The following is a 13,118-nucleotide window of genomic DNA, read 5'->3' on the forward strand; positions in this document are numbered from 1 at the left end:
CGGCCTGCGCTGGCCTGAAAGTTTGCCTGTGGTGGGGGGGGGGTGGGGAGGAGAGACAGAGAGGGGGGCTTGGGAGGAGAGAAACTCCTCTCTCTCAGGAAGGGGGGGAGGGATCCTCCTCCACCACTTCCTTCCTGGCCGCTGCAAGCTGGGGAGACTGGGCCAGGTAAAAGAAAGGGGTGAGCATGCATGGGCAGGGGGAGGACAAGTTTTTACTTTCCGGCTTCTCTCTCTATGGTTGGGGGAGGTGTCCGCATAGCGCTGCATATGCTTAGCAGCACTATAAAGAATTTCGTGTTGGTTCTGAGTGCAGAAGCATGGGGTTCTGCTTGCGGCGGCCCGGAGCGCTGCCTGGCTGTGGTCTCTTTGTAATTGTTGCTGTGACTGGGCCAGTTTGCTTTCTGGTGCTTTCTCCTCCTCCTCCCTTTGCAAATCTCTGGGCAAAGACTGATTCTCCTTTCGCTACTCCCGGATTTGCCTGGATTAAAGAACAAAAGACGCTTGCGTTCAGAACGTGGACGGGGAGAAGTAGTTCTGGGGATGTGTGCTGGATATGATTTTATGTTTTTAATGTGTAGTGTACATTAGGGAATATTTTGCATTGATTTGTTTTATTGTATTTTCATCTGTGATGTAGACTGCTTTGGGTTCCTAGTTGTGAAGATGGTGTAAAATGTAATTGTACCTTTAATTATACTCTGGATACTACTCGAGCAGGATTTCTGCTTGGATGGTGGCGTGTCTGCTCTGGGGAAGCCAGTGACCCATGCCTTGTTTCCCTGCATGCTTTAATAGCAGCAATTCTTCCTTAAACAGAGAAAGAACTGCTGAAGGGAGAGAGAGGGCCAGGCTGGGGAAAAGCAGGGGCAATAACCAGAGATACAGGAACTGCTGAGGGGGGAGAGAGGGAGAAGGATAGGGGAAAAGCAGGGGCAATAAGCAGAGATACAGGAACTGCTGAGGGGAGAGAGAGGGGGTCAGGCTGGGGAAAAGCAGGGGCAATAACCAGAGATACAGGAACTGCTGAGGGGGGAGAGAGAGAGAGGGGGGGGGCAGGGAGATGAAAAGCAGGGGCAATAAGCAGAGATACAGGAACTGCTGAGGGGGGAGAGAGGGCCAGGCTGGGGAAAAGCAGGGGCAATAACCAGAGATACAGGAACTGCTGAGGGGGGACAGAGGGAGAAGGATAGGGGAAAAGCAGGGGCAATAAGCAGAGATACAGGAACTGCTGAGGGGAGAGAGAGGGGGTCAGGCTGGGGAAAAGCAGGGGCAATAACCAGAGATACAGGAACTGCTGAGGGGGGAGAGAGAGGGGGTCAGGCTGGGGAAAAGCAGGGGCAATAACCAGAGATACAGGAACTGCTGAGGGGAGAGAGAGGGGGGGTCAGGCTGGGGAAAAGCAGGGGCAATAATCAGAGATACAGGAACTGCTGAAGGGAGAGAGAGGGGGTCAGGCTGGGGAAAAGCAGGGGCAATAACCAGAGATACAGGAACTGCTGAGGGGAGAGAGAGGGGGGGTTCAGGCTGGGGAAAAGCAGGGGCAATAATCAGAGATACAGGAACTGTTTGGGGGGGGGGGGAGAGAGAGAGGTAGGGGCAATAACCAAGATACAGGAACTGCTGAGGGACAGAAGGGGAAAAGCAGGGGCAGTAATCAGCCCAAGTTAACAGTAAAACTGGAAGCATATCAGAAGCCAACTGACTACCTGCATTTGAGTTTATAGGGGATCGTGCCAGTCTGGCCAGTTTTATGATTTAAAGCGTGCTGGTAATGGGGATGTGAATATTATAGGTACAGTCTGTAGCCTGGACAGATGATGATAAACTGGGAGGGGGTTTCAGGGGGCCTTATCCCTCTCGTGTAGTAAATAGATACGCCCAGCCCTCTCTAACCTCACATATATGTAAAGTGACTGAAGCTCCGGTCCCATGAATGACCTCCTGTTTTTTTTCTGCCTTTTTGTCTCTGCTCCTCAGGAAACTGATGCGGTACATGACGCAGGTCTTTCCCTCTGTCAAACTCCTTAGATGGTCTTGGGTGGACAGAAGAACACCATTTGGTCAATGACTATAGCATGCACAGCAGGTATAGCGACAAAGACAAGGGAGCCAGTCTCCGAACCACTTCCAGAGGCCCTGAAAGCCAAGCCAAGCTGCATGGGCCGCAGAAGGACGGGGTGGGTCCACCAGCTACAAGGCGACAGCAGCCCAAGAGTCAGGAGAAAGAGGAGGTCATTGAGATCCAGGTGGTGAAGGTAAAGGCGGAACTAGCCGAAGCTGGAGACTGGCCCGTGTCGCCTATCTCTGCTGGTGGCAATGGCGAGTTTTGTTGTACCTTCTGCCTGGCAGCCTTCCGCTACGTCTCAGAGCTGATGTTCCACGAGCAGACCCACAGTGCCCAGAGCCACTGCCAGTGCCAAATATGTGGCCAAAAATTTCGGTGCTCGTCCAGCCTGAAGGACCACTACAACGTGCACACGGGGGAGCGCCCTTACCGCTGCAGCCACTGCACCAGTGCCTTCATGCAGGCATCCTCGCTGGTCATTCATTTGCGAACCCACGCTGGAGACCATCCCTACCGCTGCAGTGCCTGTGGGAAGGTCTTCAAGGATGCCTCAAGCTTTGTGAAGCATTGGCGACTGCACGGCCGGGAGGAGGAGGAGGAAGCGAGGCTGTCCATGGTGGGCAGCTCGGCAGAGAAGCCTCATGGCTGCTCCTTCTGCGCAAAGACTTTCAAGCGTTCGTCAGACCTGAGGGACCACGAGCGGATCCACACGGGGGAGCGCCCGTACCGCTGTGGCGTGTGCGGCAAGAGCTTCACCCAGTCCTCCGTGCTGACGGGCCACGTGCGGATCCACACCGGGGAGAAGCCCTTTCGCTGTGATACCTGCGGCAAGAGTTTCAACAACTGCTCCAACTTCAAGAAGCACCAGCGCATTCACGTGTTCCGGAAGGTTCTGCGACACCACCAAATCCCGGAAAGACCAGGGAGGGATGCTCCCCAACAGAAGCAGCCCCTTCGGAGCAAAAACATAGGAGGGTCACACCTACAAGCTGCTCCTTTGTCTTCTCTCAAAGGCCAGGCTCCCGATTTGGACAGCGCACTGCTGAAAGAGTTAACAGATAAAGGAGATGGGACGGGGGCGAGAAAGATCTCAACTCAAGGACACGGTGACTTCTCCAGTGTGGAGCTGGTGTCCGTGTCCCATAATGCATTGTTTCCCAAGTGGCTTATAAGAGACAAAGGGAGTTACCAGGGGAGGGGACCAGCATGGAGATCCCGGGGTACAGAGTTCAAATATAGTGCTAGGAGAAGTCCTGGGTATCCAGCAGCCAAGGAGGAGCGGAGATTTGGCAGCTCAGCAGAGGACTGGAAGTGTACGTCCAAGGACATCTTGGAAGGTCACCTCGGGCAACAGCTGAATGTTTCCCTGACAAACAGACAGGGGAATGGTGCCTGCCCGTGGCCTCCTGCCCCGCATGACCCAAAGAAGCAGGATAACAGCCATGAAACGACAGATTGGCAAGTGGCCAACAAGAGTTGGCAGTTCCCATCGACCCAAAGAGACCAAGCAAAGTGCAGGCTCCAGTGTAAGGAAAAAGCAATATCCCTTGTAGAGGGCAATGCTTTGGCAAGGAAAACGTCAAGTGGGGAGAAAGTCAAGAGGATTTTCTTTTGCCTTCCTGGCAACCCAGCGACTGGTGGTAATGAGGGATCCATCCACGCCCGACAGCAGAGATGCAACAGTCAGAAGAATCTGGTAGGTACCAAGAAAATCTGCACTCCTCCCAGGAAGATGGCGGAGGAGAGATCAGGGACCCAAGGGACTCTGGAGTGTCCAGAAGCCAGCAAGATCTCAAAGAAACTTAAAGAGCTTTTGATCCCTCAGCTGGGCCCGGAGGAAGGCAAGCCTTACATATGCTTTGTGTGCTCAAAACGCTTCAAGAGGGCGACGGACCTGAAGGAGCACCTGCGGGTGCACACGGGGGAGAGGCCCTTCCACTGCGGGGTCTGCGGGAAGAGTTTCACCCAGTCCTCTGCGCTCTCCACCCACCAGCGGATCCACACCGGCGAGAAGCCCTTCCAGTGTGGCGTCTGCTACAAGAGGTTCAACAACTCTTCCAACTTCTCCAAGCACAAGCGTGTCCACTCCGGGGAGCGGCCCCACCGCTGCTCCGTGTGTGGCAAGGCCTTCCAGGAGAAGCACCAGGCCACCCAGCACATGAGGGCTGTCCATGGCCCTCTTGGCTGAGGGGGGGCCCACACTACACCTTTTTCCGGTCACCCCCCCCTTTTTTTTGTTTTTTAAGGGAAGGCCCGGCGTTTTAAGTACTACAGGGATGGCCCTCCCAGGCTGCAGACGGGAAGGTTGGATGACTCTGGCTAGTGGTGGAGAAATGTTGCTACTTTACGAGGGGGGTTGTCGCTGACGTCTAGAGGGAGGGTGATCCTCCATTTAAGAAAAGTGGTTGCCCAGGCAGTTAGGTGTACATGCAGGCTAAAGATGCACCTGAGAATTAGGGGTGGAGGTTGGAGTCTGTGTCCAACAAGCCACAGTGACTGAGCAGGGGTGGGGAGGGGGCAGCGTAGCCAGGGGGGGGGGGGGGTTTGGTTTGACTGTAGTCCTTTTTTTTTTTTTTGCCTTTTCGCTCTCATCTCATTCAATTTTGAGGGAGCCACTCCCGTCAGATGCCAGCCTTAGGAATCGCACAGAAATGAACGGCACGGAAGGAACACTTTCCAAGCAGGATATTGGAGAAACCAGAGGTCCACAGGAAACCAGTACTTCCACTGGCAGATTAAGAGCATCTGATCTATAGGAAAGGGGCTTGAACCTCCTTCCTGCCGAAGGACACCCCGGATTAAGGCTGAGTTGCTTGGACCATAATGGGATGGGGATGATGGGGGGGGGGGGGGGGGGGTGACGGACACCCACACCTGTTAGGCCATCGTGGGTTGTATAGAGAATTGGTGGGTTACGGGAAGGCAGCGGGGAAGCTTTATTTGTTCTGTGGAAAGGGGAGGAGATTGGGAGTTGCCTCGTGTTTCTCCCGATGTGTAGCCTCTATCCCTGCGGCACGTGCTCACACGCACACACGTTTGTTCAGAGGTCACGCTAGCACGTGTTCCAGTACGGATTTCAAGCCAGCTGCATTAAGTCTAGACTTCTTGGGGGATCTGCCTCTTCCTGTAATTTTTGTGTCCCCTGTACCTCGGCTTGTTGGCTCATTCAGTGCAGCAACCGTCCTCGGCCGAGGGCCGTGCGGCAGGGCTCTTCCCCGAACGCTGCAAGGTCACGGTTGTGGGCTGACATGACCCCCCTACAGCATCCTGGGAATTGGAGTCCTGAGCTGCCAGTCACCCCAGGCCCCCACCACCTCAGTAAAGCACTGCGTTGGCCCTCCCTGTGCCCCAGTTCTGATCCCCCGCTCTGCCACGACTCGTCGCTCAGTTTTATCACTGCCCATTGAGCCTTTCCAAACTCTGCCTCACCGCCCCCCCCCCCCCCCCCCCTGCTGTAACCCGTGGCCGTTTCTGGCCCCTCAACGTCAGGAAATCAAATTCTTTGAAACTTCAGTATAGTGAAGACTTGCTCTTTGACAGCCAATATTGAATTCTGTTCTTCTTTTGTTTTATTTTAGTTTAAAAAAAATTTTTTTATATGGGGGGGGGGGGATTAAAGTAAAAAAAATGTTAATAACTGTGCAAAGAACAAGGCGATGGTAATTATATTTAATTGCACAAAGGCATTTCACTTGTCCTGTGTCGTTTTTGTTCCAGCGATTGGGGGGGGGGGGGGGGTAGGTGGACAGTGGGGGAAACGGTCTAACCTGGTCAATTCCTGTCCGTGCCCTCCCTACTCAAAATGCTTTTGCTGCTAGAGAGAGGTCCAAACTGCTGTCAATTGCGATAAGGCACTCCAGGATGCGTACGGTGGCCGAAGGCGCCCAGCGATGCGGAGTCTGCTTCACGCCCCCATGCATCCGATAAGGGCTTATGGTACACCAAAGGGGCATGGCTGGCGGACTCTGGCCAAGAGCCACACAGGGGCCTTGTCTTCTGGATCCCTACCCCGAGTATGGAAGCGAGGCAGCATAGGCAGATGCAGGGTGGAGATCTTGAAACCAGACCCGGCTGTGGTTCCCCCTGCCTGCTCCTTCTAGAGGAAGCAAACGCAAGGAAGCCCTTTTTGCTTTGCCCACCGATCTGGGGGAAGGCGGTCACCAAAACCCACGAGAGGTGCTGGTGGAGGTGGGGGTTGATGGGCTTTTAAGTAATTAAACTTGCACGTCTCCTCTCTCAGCCAGCGATTGTAACTGGCTGTAGGAGAGAAGATTGAAAATTGAAGGGGAGGGATGACCGAGACTGGAAGCCTGTGGCGGGTGAATATTTTTCCCCTCAAAACGTCTGATACTGGGCAGGAGGGGGCCCGGTGGTTACAAACGGGCCCCTTGGAACTGGGGGGGGGGGGATGAAATGTGTAATCAGGTGGATGATCTAAGCTTTCCCCGGAACAAACGGCAGGACGATAAGACAGCAAGAGTTGGGGCTGGTTTCTGTCCAAGATCCCAAAGGTGAGTGGACGACCGGGCTCGCCCACAGTATAGATCAGCCTCCTTTGATGCTGAACCACTCTCAAATAATTTGGCAAGACAGATTCAGGGGATAAAACTCACATGGTGGCATCTTCCAGGCGTGAGATTCACCAACCTTTTGTGAACCATAGTCCACTTTGGCAGAGTCAGCGCGGAGACGTAGGCCTCGCTGAATCTCCTCAGTCTGTAACGTGCCACCGGGCTCCACATTATTTCTGGGGGGGGGGGAGAGAAGGGAAGGGCTTGCTGCAAACCCAGTTCTGGAGCCAAAGATGCCAACTTTTTGCAAGCTGCAGAATAACCACAGGCCGTCTCCACTGTTCTAGGACTGGAACTGTTTTAAGCAGATTCCCCCAGAGGACGGCTTGAGGTTTTTGCAGCCCAAAGCAACAGGTGCTCAATTACTCTTTTAGAAGGAGAAGGGTCCTGCAGAGTGGCAGTGGCTGCTGAAGGTCAAGCTGCGTTCGGGCTGGCTCAGCGACGTCTGGGGCAGGGCAGGACTCTGCTTTTGTGGAGCTGCAAGCCACTGAGCAGGCAGGTCTAGCACTCATACAACACTTTTCGATGGAAAACAAGTGAATTAAAAATGTTATTTATTTAACACTCCCCCCCCCCTCTCAAGATTTCCATCTGGTTGTTTATTATGCAGCGGAGCTGGCACAGAGGGGGTGCAGTTTGAGATGATGCCGCTCTACCTTGGCAGCAAAAAGCAACAGGGCGGCTTTTTGACTCTTCAAGCTGCCACCCTCTGTCAGATTGTGCCAAGAAAAACAAAACAGTACAGTAAAAAATATATAGAATTATTTTGTAAAATGCAATTAGGAAAAGCAGGGTAGTGTGGGTGCCAGGCACAATCTCTCTCAGGATAACCAATGCAAGCGCTGCTGAGTCAGGTCCAACCTCAAGCTCCCCTCCTGCAGTGATTTGTAGGTTCCCCGGACACAAAAGTGAGCAAAATGTAAATATCTCCCAAAACAAAGCACTTTCAAGCCCAAACAGTCCATGCGAGCAAGAAATGTAAAGTCAATGGAGACCAGCACAGTTTTGCCATAGACTGCACTTTTTTTTTTTTGTGTGTGTGTGTGAGACCGATGGCTGAGAGGAGACAAAATCCAGAGCCACTCGGCTTCTAAAGGAACCGATCTCAACTCGGAATCTGGATTTCATTATAAAAGTCATCGCCTGGGTCCCCGGGGCAGAAATGTGATTTTTGAAACGCTGGGAAGTTCTATACATCCAGTGCCCTCCCAGCCAGGATATTGTTCCCATCTCTTTCCAGGTAAGTGACCACCTGTTACACTGTCTAGTCCATGGATCTTTGGAAACAATATCGTAAAAACTTGCCATACTGGGTCCCAGCAAGGGTCCATCAAGCCCAGCATCCTGTTTCCAACAGTGGCCAATCCAGGCCATAAGAACCTGGCAAGTACCCAAAAACTAAGTCTATTCCATGTTACTGTTGCTAGTAATAGCAGTGGCTATTTTCTAAGTCAACTTGCTTAATAGCAGAGAATGGACTTCTCCTCCAAGAACTTTATCCAAATCTTTTTTAAACCCAGCTACACTAACTGCACTAACCACATCCTCCGGCAATGAATTCCAGAGCTTAATTGTGCGCTGTACTAAAGAACTTTCCCTGTACGTACCTGGATCAGTCCAGACCCTGGGTTATGTCACCAACCCAGCAGAGGGAGGCAGAGAAGTCATTCTAATGACTCTGACGTATACCCTGGAGCACCACCTGCAGTCCATCAGTATTTCTCGGTCTCCCAGCAGAGGTGGAGGTTCCTAACCCCTGCAATCTGTGGTAGTTTGTTATTTTTTAGTCAGGTAGTTTAGGAGTTAATTTTTTGAAGACTTTCTTTTTCTTTTGAAGAGAGCCTGTTCTTTTCATTTAAGTTATTAAAAAAAAAAAAAAAAAAAAAGGTTTTATTTTTCTTCACAGCCGTTTCACTGCCTCCCGGGAGGTTGCCAAGTCCTGGGAGGACTATCCCTCCTGGTTTTTGAGGCTGCCGGAGTTGGGGAGGTTTTGAACCCAGCAACCACTCCTGGCAGGGGTGATACCGAGGGGGGTCCGGCTCACTCACCCTACTTGGAGCAGCTCCTGGAGGCTGCGGCGTTTCGGTCAGGTAAAAAATAAAAATAAAAATAATTCTTCACAGCTGAATCGTTGTTTACTTACCTTTTGGTGTTCGGTGGGCCCGTGCCTTTGTTTTTCACCGGGGTTTCTTTTAGTTTATTTCATACTTTTTATTTTGCGCCGTTTTTTCTTTATAATGTCGCACGGCGCGGCCTGCTGTGCTTGTGGAGATGCACTTGCTCGTCTCTCCAGGGAGAGTCTCTGTTCATCCTGTCTCCCCGTGGGGGGGAAGGCTCATCAAGTTTTCCGATAACTAAAGGGACTTGGCCACTTCGCTCGGCCCCAAAACCTCGGCCCAGCTGCTCTCCTGCCCCGGACTCATTTCGCTGCAGTGCTGAACTGAGGCACTCCTGTCTACGTTGAGTGACGACACAACAAGCTATTCCGGGTGCTTCTGACCCGCCTCCGCTGTCGCCGCAGCCGGCGGTCCCTGGGGGGGACAAGCCGCGCGAAACAGGGCCATATTTATCGGCTGAAAGCCTGGAGGAGATCTCAGATTCTTCTTCCTCTTCTCCTGCCTTTTCAGGGGATTTTCTTCGTTTTCTTTGCAAAGCTTACAAATCTAAGAAATTTCATAAGAGACATAAGAGTCTCTCATCTGAACAGAGGTTAAAGCCACGTTCCTCTAAAAGGGCTAGTTCCATGGATTTGGGAGTGGGGTCAGCTTCGAAGTGTCCCCTTCGTCCAGGTCCGGATCAGACAATTTTTTCTTCTTCAGATAATTCTGAGCATGGCTCTTACCTATCCCGGACAAGTCCTTGCTGGAGGGGGATTTAAATGAAGACGCTGCTTTGAGTATTAGTTCAGACCCTCATGTTGTGGATGGGGATGACACCAAAGTAGTCCGCCTGTTTAGAAGAGAGGAAGTTAGTCCCTTAATTCCAGCAATTTTACTGAAATTGGGTCTCGAGGCTCCAGTGAAGGATTCTCGGATGGGTGGCGTTGACCCCGTGTTGCTGGCCTTAAAGGTCCCACGACATCATTTCATCTTTCTCTCACTGACCTTATATACCGGGTGTGGGATACTCCTGAGTTGGGGCTTAAGGTAGCACGAGCCATGGAAAAATTGTACCCATTACCCGAGGAAGCTTTGGAAATTTGAACATTTCTTAAGGTGGATGCCGCTGTTTCAGCCGTCACTAAGAAAACAACTATTCCAGTAACTGGGGCTACGGCTCTTAAAGATCTCCAAGATCGTAAGCTGGAGGTTCGGCTTAAGCGAATTTTTGAGGTTTCTGCTCTTGGTGTGCGGGTGGCCAATTGTAGTAGCTTGGCTTTGCGAGCTTGCTGGGCAGACTGGATGGGCCGTTTGGTCTTCTTCTGCCGTCATTTCTATGTTTCTATGTTTCTAAGATGGGTCCAGGCTTTACAAAACAATTCTTCCCTCTCTGAAGAGGAAGTTGCTCAGGCTGGTAGACTGGAAGCTACAGTTGCTTATAGTGCAGATGCTTTATATGATCTCATTAGGATCTCGGCTCGCTCTATCGTTGCTTCTGTATCGGCTCGCAGACTTCTCTGGTTGAGGAATTGGTCCGCAGACGCATCCTCCAAAGCTCAATTAGGGGCTTTACCCTTTAAGGGAAAATTATTATTTGGTAAGGAATTGGAAGATTTAATTTTGTCCCTAGGGGAAAATAAGATTCACAAATTGCCAGAGGACCGTCCTAGACCTAGAAGCTCTTTTTCATCTCGCTCTCGTTTTCGGTCTAACAAAAGATTTCGTTCTTCTCGTCCGTCGGCTCCTCCAGCTAAACAGTCTTCAGGTAGACAACAGAATTGGTCTCGGTCCTTTCGTGGCCGCCGCTTTGGTAGACCTGGAACTTCCCAAGTCTCAGGAGGCACAAAGTCTGTCCAATGAGATAAGGCCGGTCCTTTCTCCGGTTCCCGTCATAGGGGGCAGGCTGTCTCTGTTTTACGGAGAATGGGCCAGATGTATGTTGGATCAATGGGTTCTATCCAAGACTTGCTACAGCGTTTAAGCGACCTAGGAGCTATAGTCCAGTTCCAACATCAGATCATCGGAAAGGTCGTCATTCAATTTTCTTCGTTCCCAAAAAGGAAGGAACCTTTCGTCCCATTCTCGATCTCAAAAGGGTCAACCGTTGTCTAAGGATTCCATAGTTCCGGATGGAGACTCTTCACTCTGTCATAGCTTCGGTTCACAGAGGAGAATTTCTAGCATCTCTCGACCACACCGAAGCTTATCTTCATATCGGCATTTGATCCGATCATCAGAAGTTTCTCAGGTTTTGCATTCTAGGGCAACATTATCAATTCAGGGCTCTCCCATTTGGATTAGCCACAGCTCCCAGAACATTTACCAAGATAATGGTTGTGGTGGCCGCTCAACTCAGGAAGGAGGGCCTGTTGGTACATCCGTACCTGGACGACTGGTTGATTCGAGCGAAGTCGGAATCTCTTTGTTGTTATACAATCAACAGGGTAATCAGCCTTTTGCAGTCTCTATGCTGGGTGATCAACAAAGACAAGAGTCACCTATTACCTTCCCAATCTCTGGAGTTTTTGGGTGCATGGTTCGACACTCTTCAAGGGATAGTGTTCCTTCTGGAGCATCGCCTTCTCAAGCTTCAATCACAAATTCGAAACTTACAGTCTATTCCTATTCCTTGTGTGCGGGATTACTTGATAGTTTTAGGTTCAATGACCTCTACTCTGGAGTTGGTTCCCTGGGCCTTTGCGCACATGAGACCACTTCAGTCTGCATTGCTTTCACGCTGGAATCTGGTTTCAGAACTATACCACCTTCCTCTTACAGAGACTGTTCGTTCCAGCCTAGATTGGTGGTTACAGACAGCGAATCTGCAACGACGTGTACCGCTAGAGATTCCGGAATGGACTGTGGTCACTACCAACGCCAGTCTTTCAGGCTGGGGAGCGGTATGTCAGAATACATCTGTTCAGGGTCAGTGGTCCGAAGAGGAAGCGCAGTGGTTGATCAATCTTTTAGAGACCAGAGTTTAGCCTTAATTGCTCTTCAACCTCTCCTTTGCGGGAAGTCGGTACGGGTTCTTTCCGACAATGCAACCATGGTAGCGTACATCAACAGCTGATCGCCTGGGCGGAGCAACATCTGCTCAGCATCGCAGCCTTACACATTGCCGGGGTGGACAACATTCAAGCTGACTTTTTCAGTCGGCATCATCTCGACCCAGGCAAGTGGGAACTGTGCGAGGAAGCCTATTAAATGATAAGCAACAGATGGTCCACTCCGGCAATGGATCTCATGGCCACATTTCAGAATGCCAAAGCCCCTCTGTTCTTCAGCCGCAGGAGGGAAAGAGGAGAGGAAGGAGTAGATGCTCTGGTACGTCCTTGGCCAAGGGATGTTCTTCTCTACGTGTTCCCTCCCTGGCCTCTGATCAGCAAGGTTCTGCGTCTGATAGAAGTTCAACAAGTCAACATTGTCTTAGTGGCTCCGGAGTGGCCACGCCGTCCGTGGTTCGCAGACCTGGTCAGACTAGCACTGCACGGTCCCCTTCGATTTCGAGATCTTCCGTGCCTTCTGTCTCAGGGTCCGGTTTGTTTGGAAGAGGTCGAACGCTTCTCTCTAGTGGCATGGCTTTTGAGAGGCGTCTGTTAAAGAATAAAGGTTATTCAGATGCTGTAGTGACTACTTTATTGCGTTCTAGAAAACCTTCTACATCTTTGGCTTATGCAAGGGTGTGGAAGGTTTTTGAATCTTGGTGTAATGACATCAAGTAGATCCAGTTCACTCTTCTGTATCCAATATTTTATCTTTTTTTCAAGATGGATTAGCCAAGGGTTTGTCCTGTAGTTCCTTATGGGTACAAGTGGCAGCCCTTGGATGTTTTCGTGGTAAGGTTCAGGGATTATCCTTGGCTGCGCATCCGGATGTAGTGCGTTTTCTCAAAGGTGCGCAACATCTACGTCCTCCATTTCGGAATCCTTGTCCTGCTTGGAGTTTGAATTTGGTTCTTAGGGCTCTGTGTTCAGCTCCCTTTGAACCCCTTAATCATGTGACTTTGAAGGATCTCACATTGAAGGTGGTGTTTCTTGTGGCCATTTCTTCAGCTCGTAGAATTTCAGAGTTGCAGGCCTTATCTTGCAGAGAGTCTTTTCTTAGAATTTCTGATACAGGAATTTCATTACGGACTGTACCATCTTTTTTTACCTAAGGTAGTATCTTCTTTCCATTTAAATCAGTCCATAGAGCTTCCGGCTTTTCCGTGTTTAGATCGTTTGGATCCTTCCTCTAGGGATCTTAAAAAATTGGATGTACAACGAGCTCTATTGCGTTATCTTGAAGTTACAAACAATTTTCGATTGTCTGATCATTTGTTTGTTTTGTGGCGTGGCCCTCGCAAAGTTGGAGTAGCCCTCGAAGGCTACGATTGCTCGT

The 13,118-nt window shown here is 50.9% G+C and overlaps 2 protein-coding genes across 3 annotated transcripts in view; one reads left to right on the plus strand and one right to left on the minus strand.

Annotated features, from left to right (window-relative positions):
• The window catches only part of LOC115080850 (coiled-coil domain-containing protein 106-like), a 65,307-nt gene that overhangs the window by 31,857 nt on the left and 20,332 nt on the right, over positions 1 to 13,118 (minus strand). The window lies entirely within an intron of this gene.
• LOC115080852 (endothelial zinc finger protein induced by tumor necrosis factor alpha-like) lies at positions 70 to 4,602 on the plus strand. Of its 2 annotated transcripts, none has more exons than XM_029585300.1 (2): positions 70 to 166; positions 1,978 to 4,602. In XM_029585300.1, exon 2 carries the CDS (start codon positions 2,076 to 2,078, stop codon positions 4,251 to 4,253), a length of 2,178 nt encoding a protein of 725 aa, XP_029441160.1. In that variant the 5' UTR covers positions 70 to 166; positions 1,978 to 2,075; the 3' UTR covers positions 4,254 to 4,602. The 2 variants fall into 2 exon arrangements, with proteins under 2 accessions (XP_029441160.1, XP_029441161.1); XM_029585301.1 differs by having other exon boundaries at positions 89 to 179.

Source organism: Rhinatrema bivittatum, chromosome 19, assembly GCF_901001135.1.
Source record: "Rhinatrema bivittatum chromosome 19, aRhiBiv1.1, whole genome shotgun sequence".
In the NCBI taxonomy this organism is placed as follows: domain Eukaryota; kingdom Metazoa; phylum Chordata; class Amphibia; order Gymnophiona; family Rhinatrematidae; genus Rhinatrema; species Rhinatrema bivittatum.

Excerpts from the sequence above, each read along its gene's own strand:
- LOC115080852 (XM_029585300.1), top strand. The coding sequence starts at position 2,076 with ATGCACAGCAGGTATAGCGACAAAGACAAGGGAGCCAGTCTCCGAACC.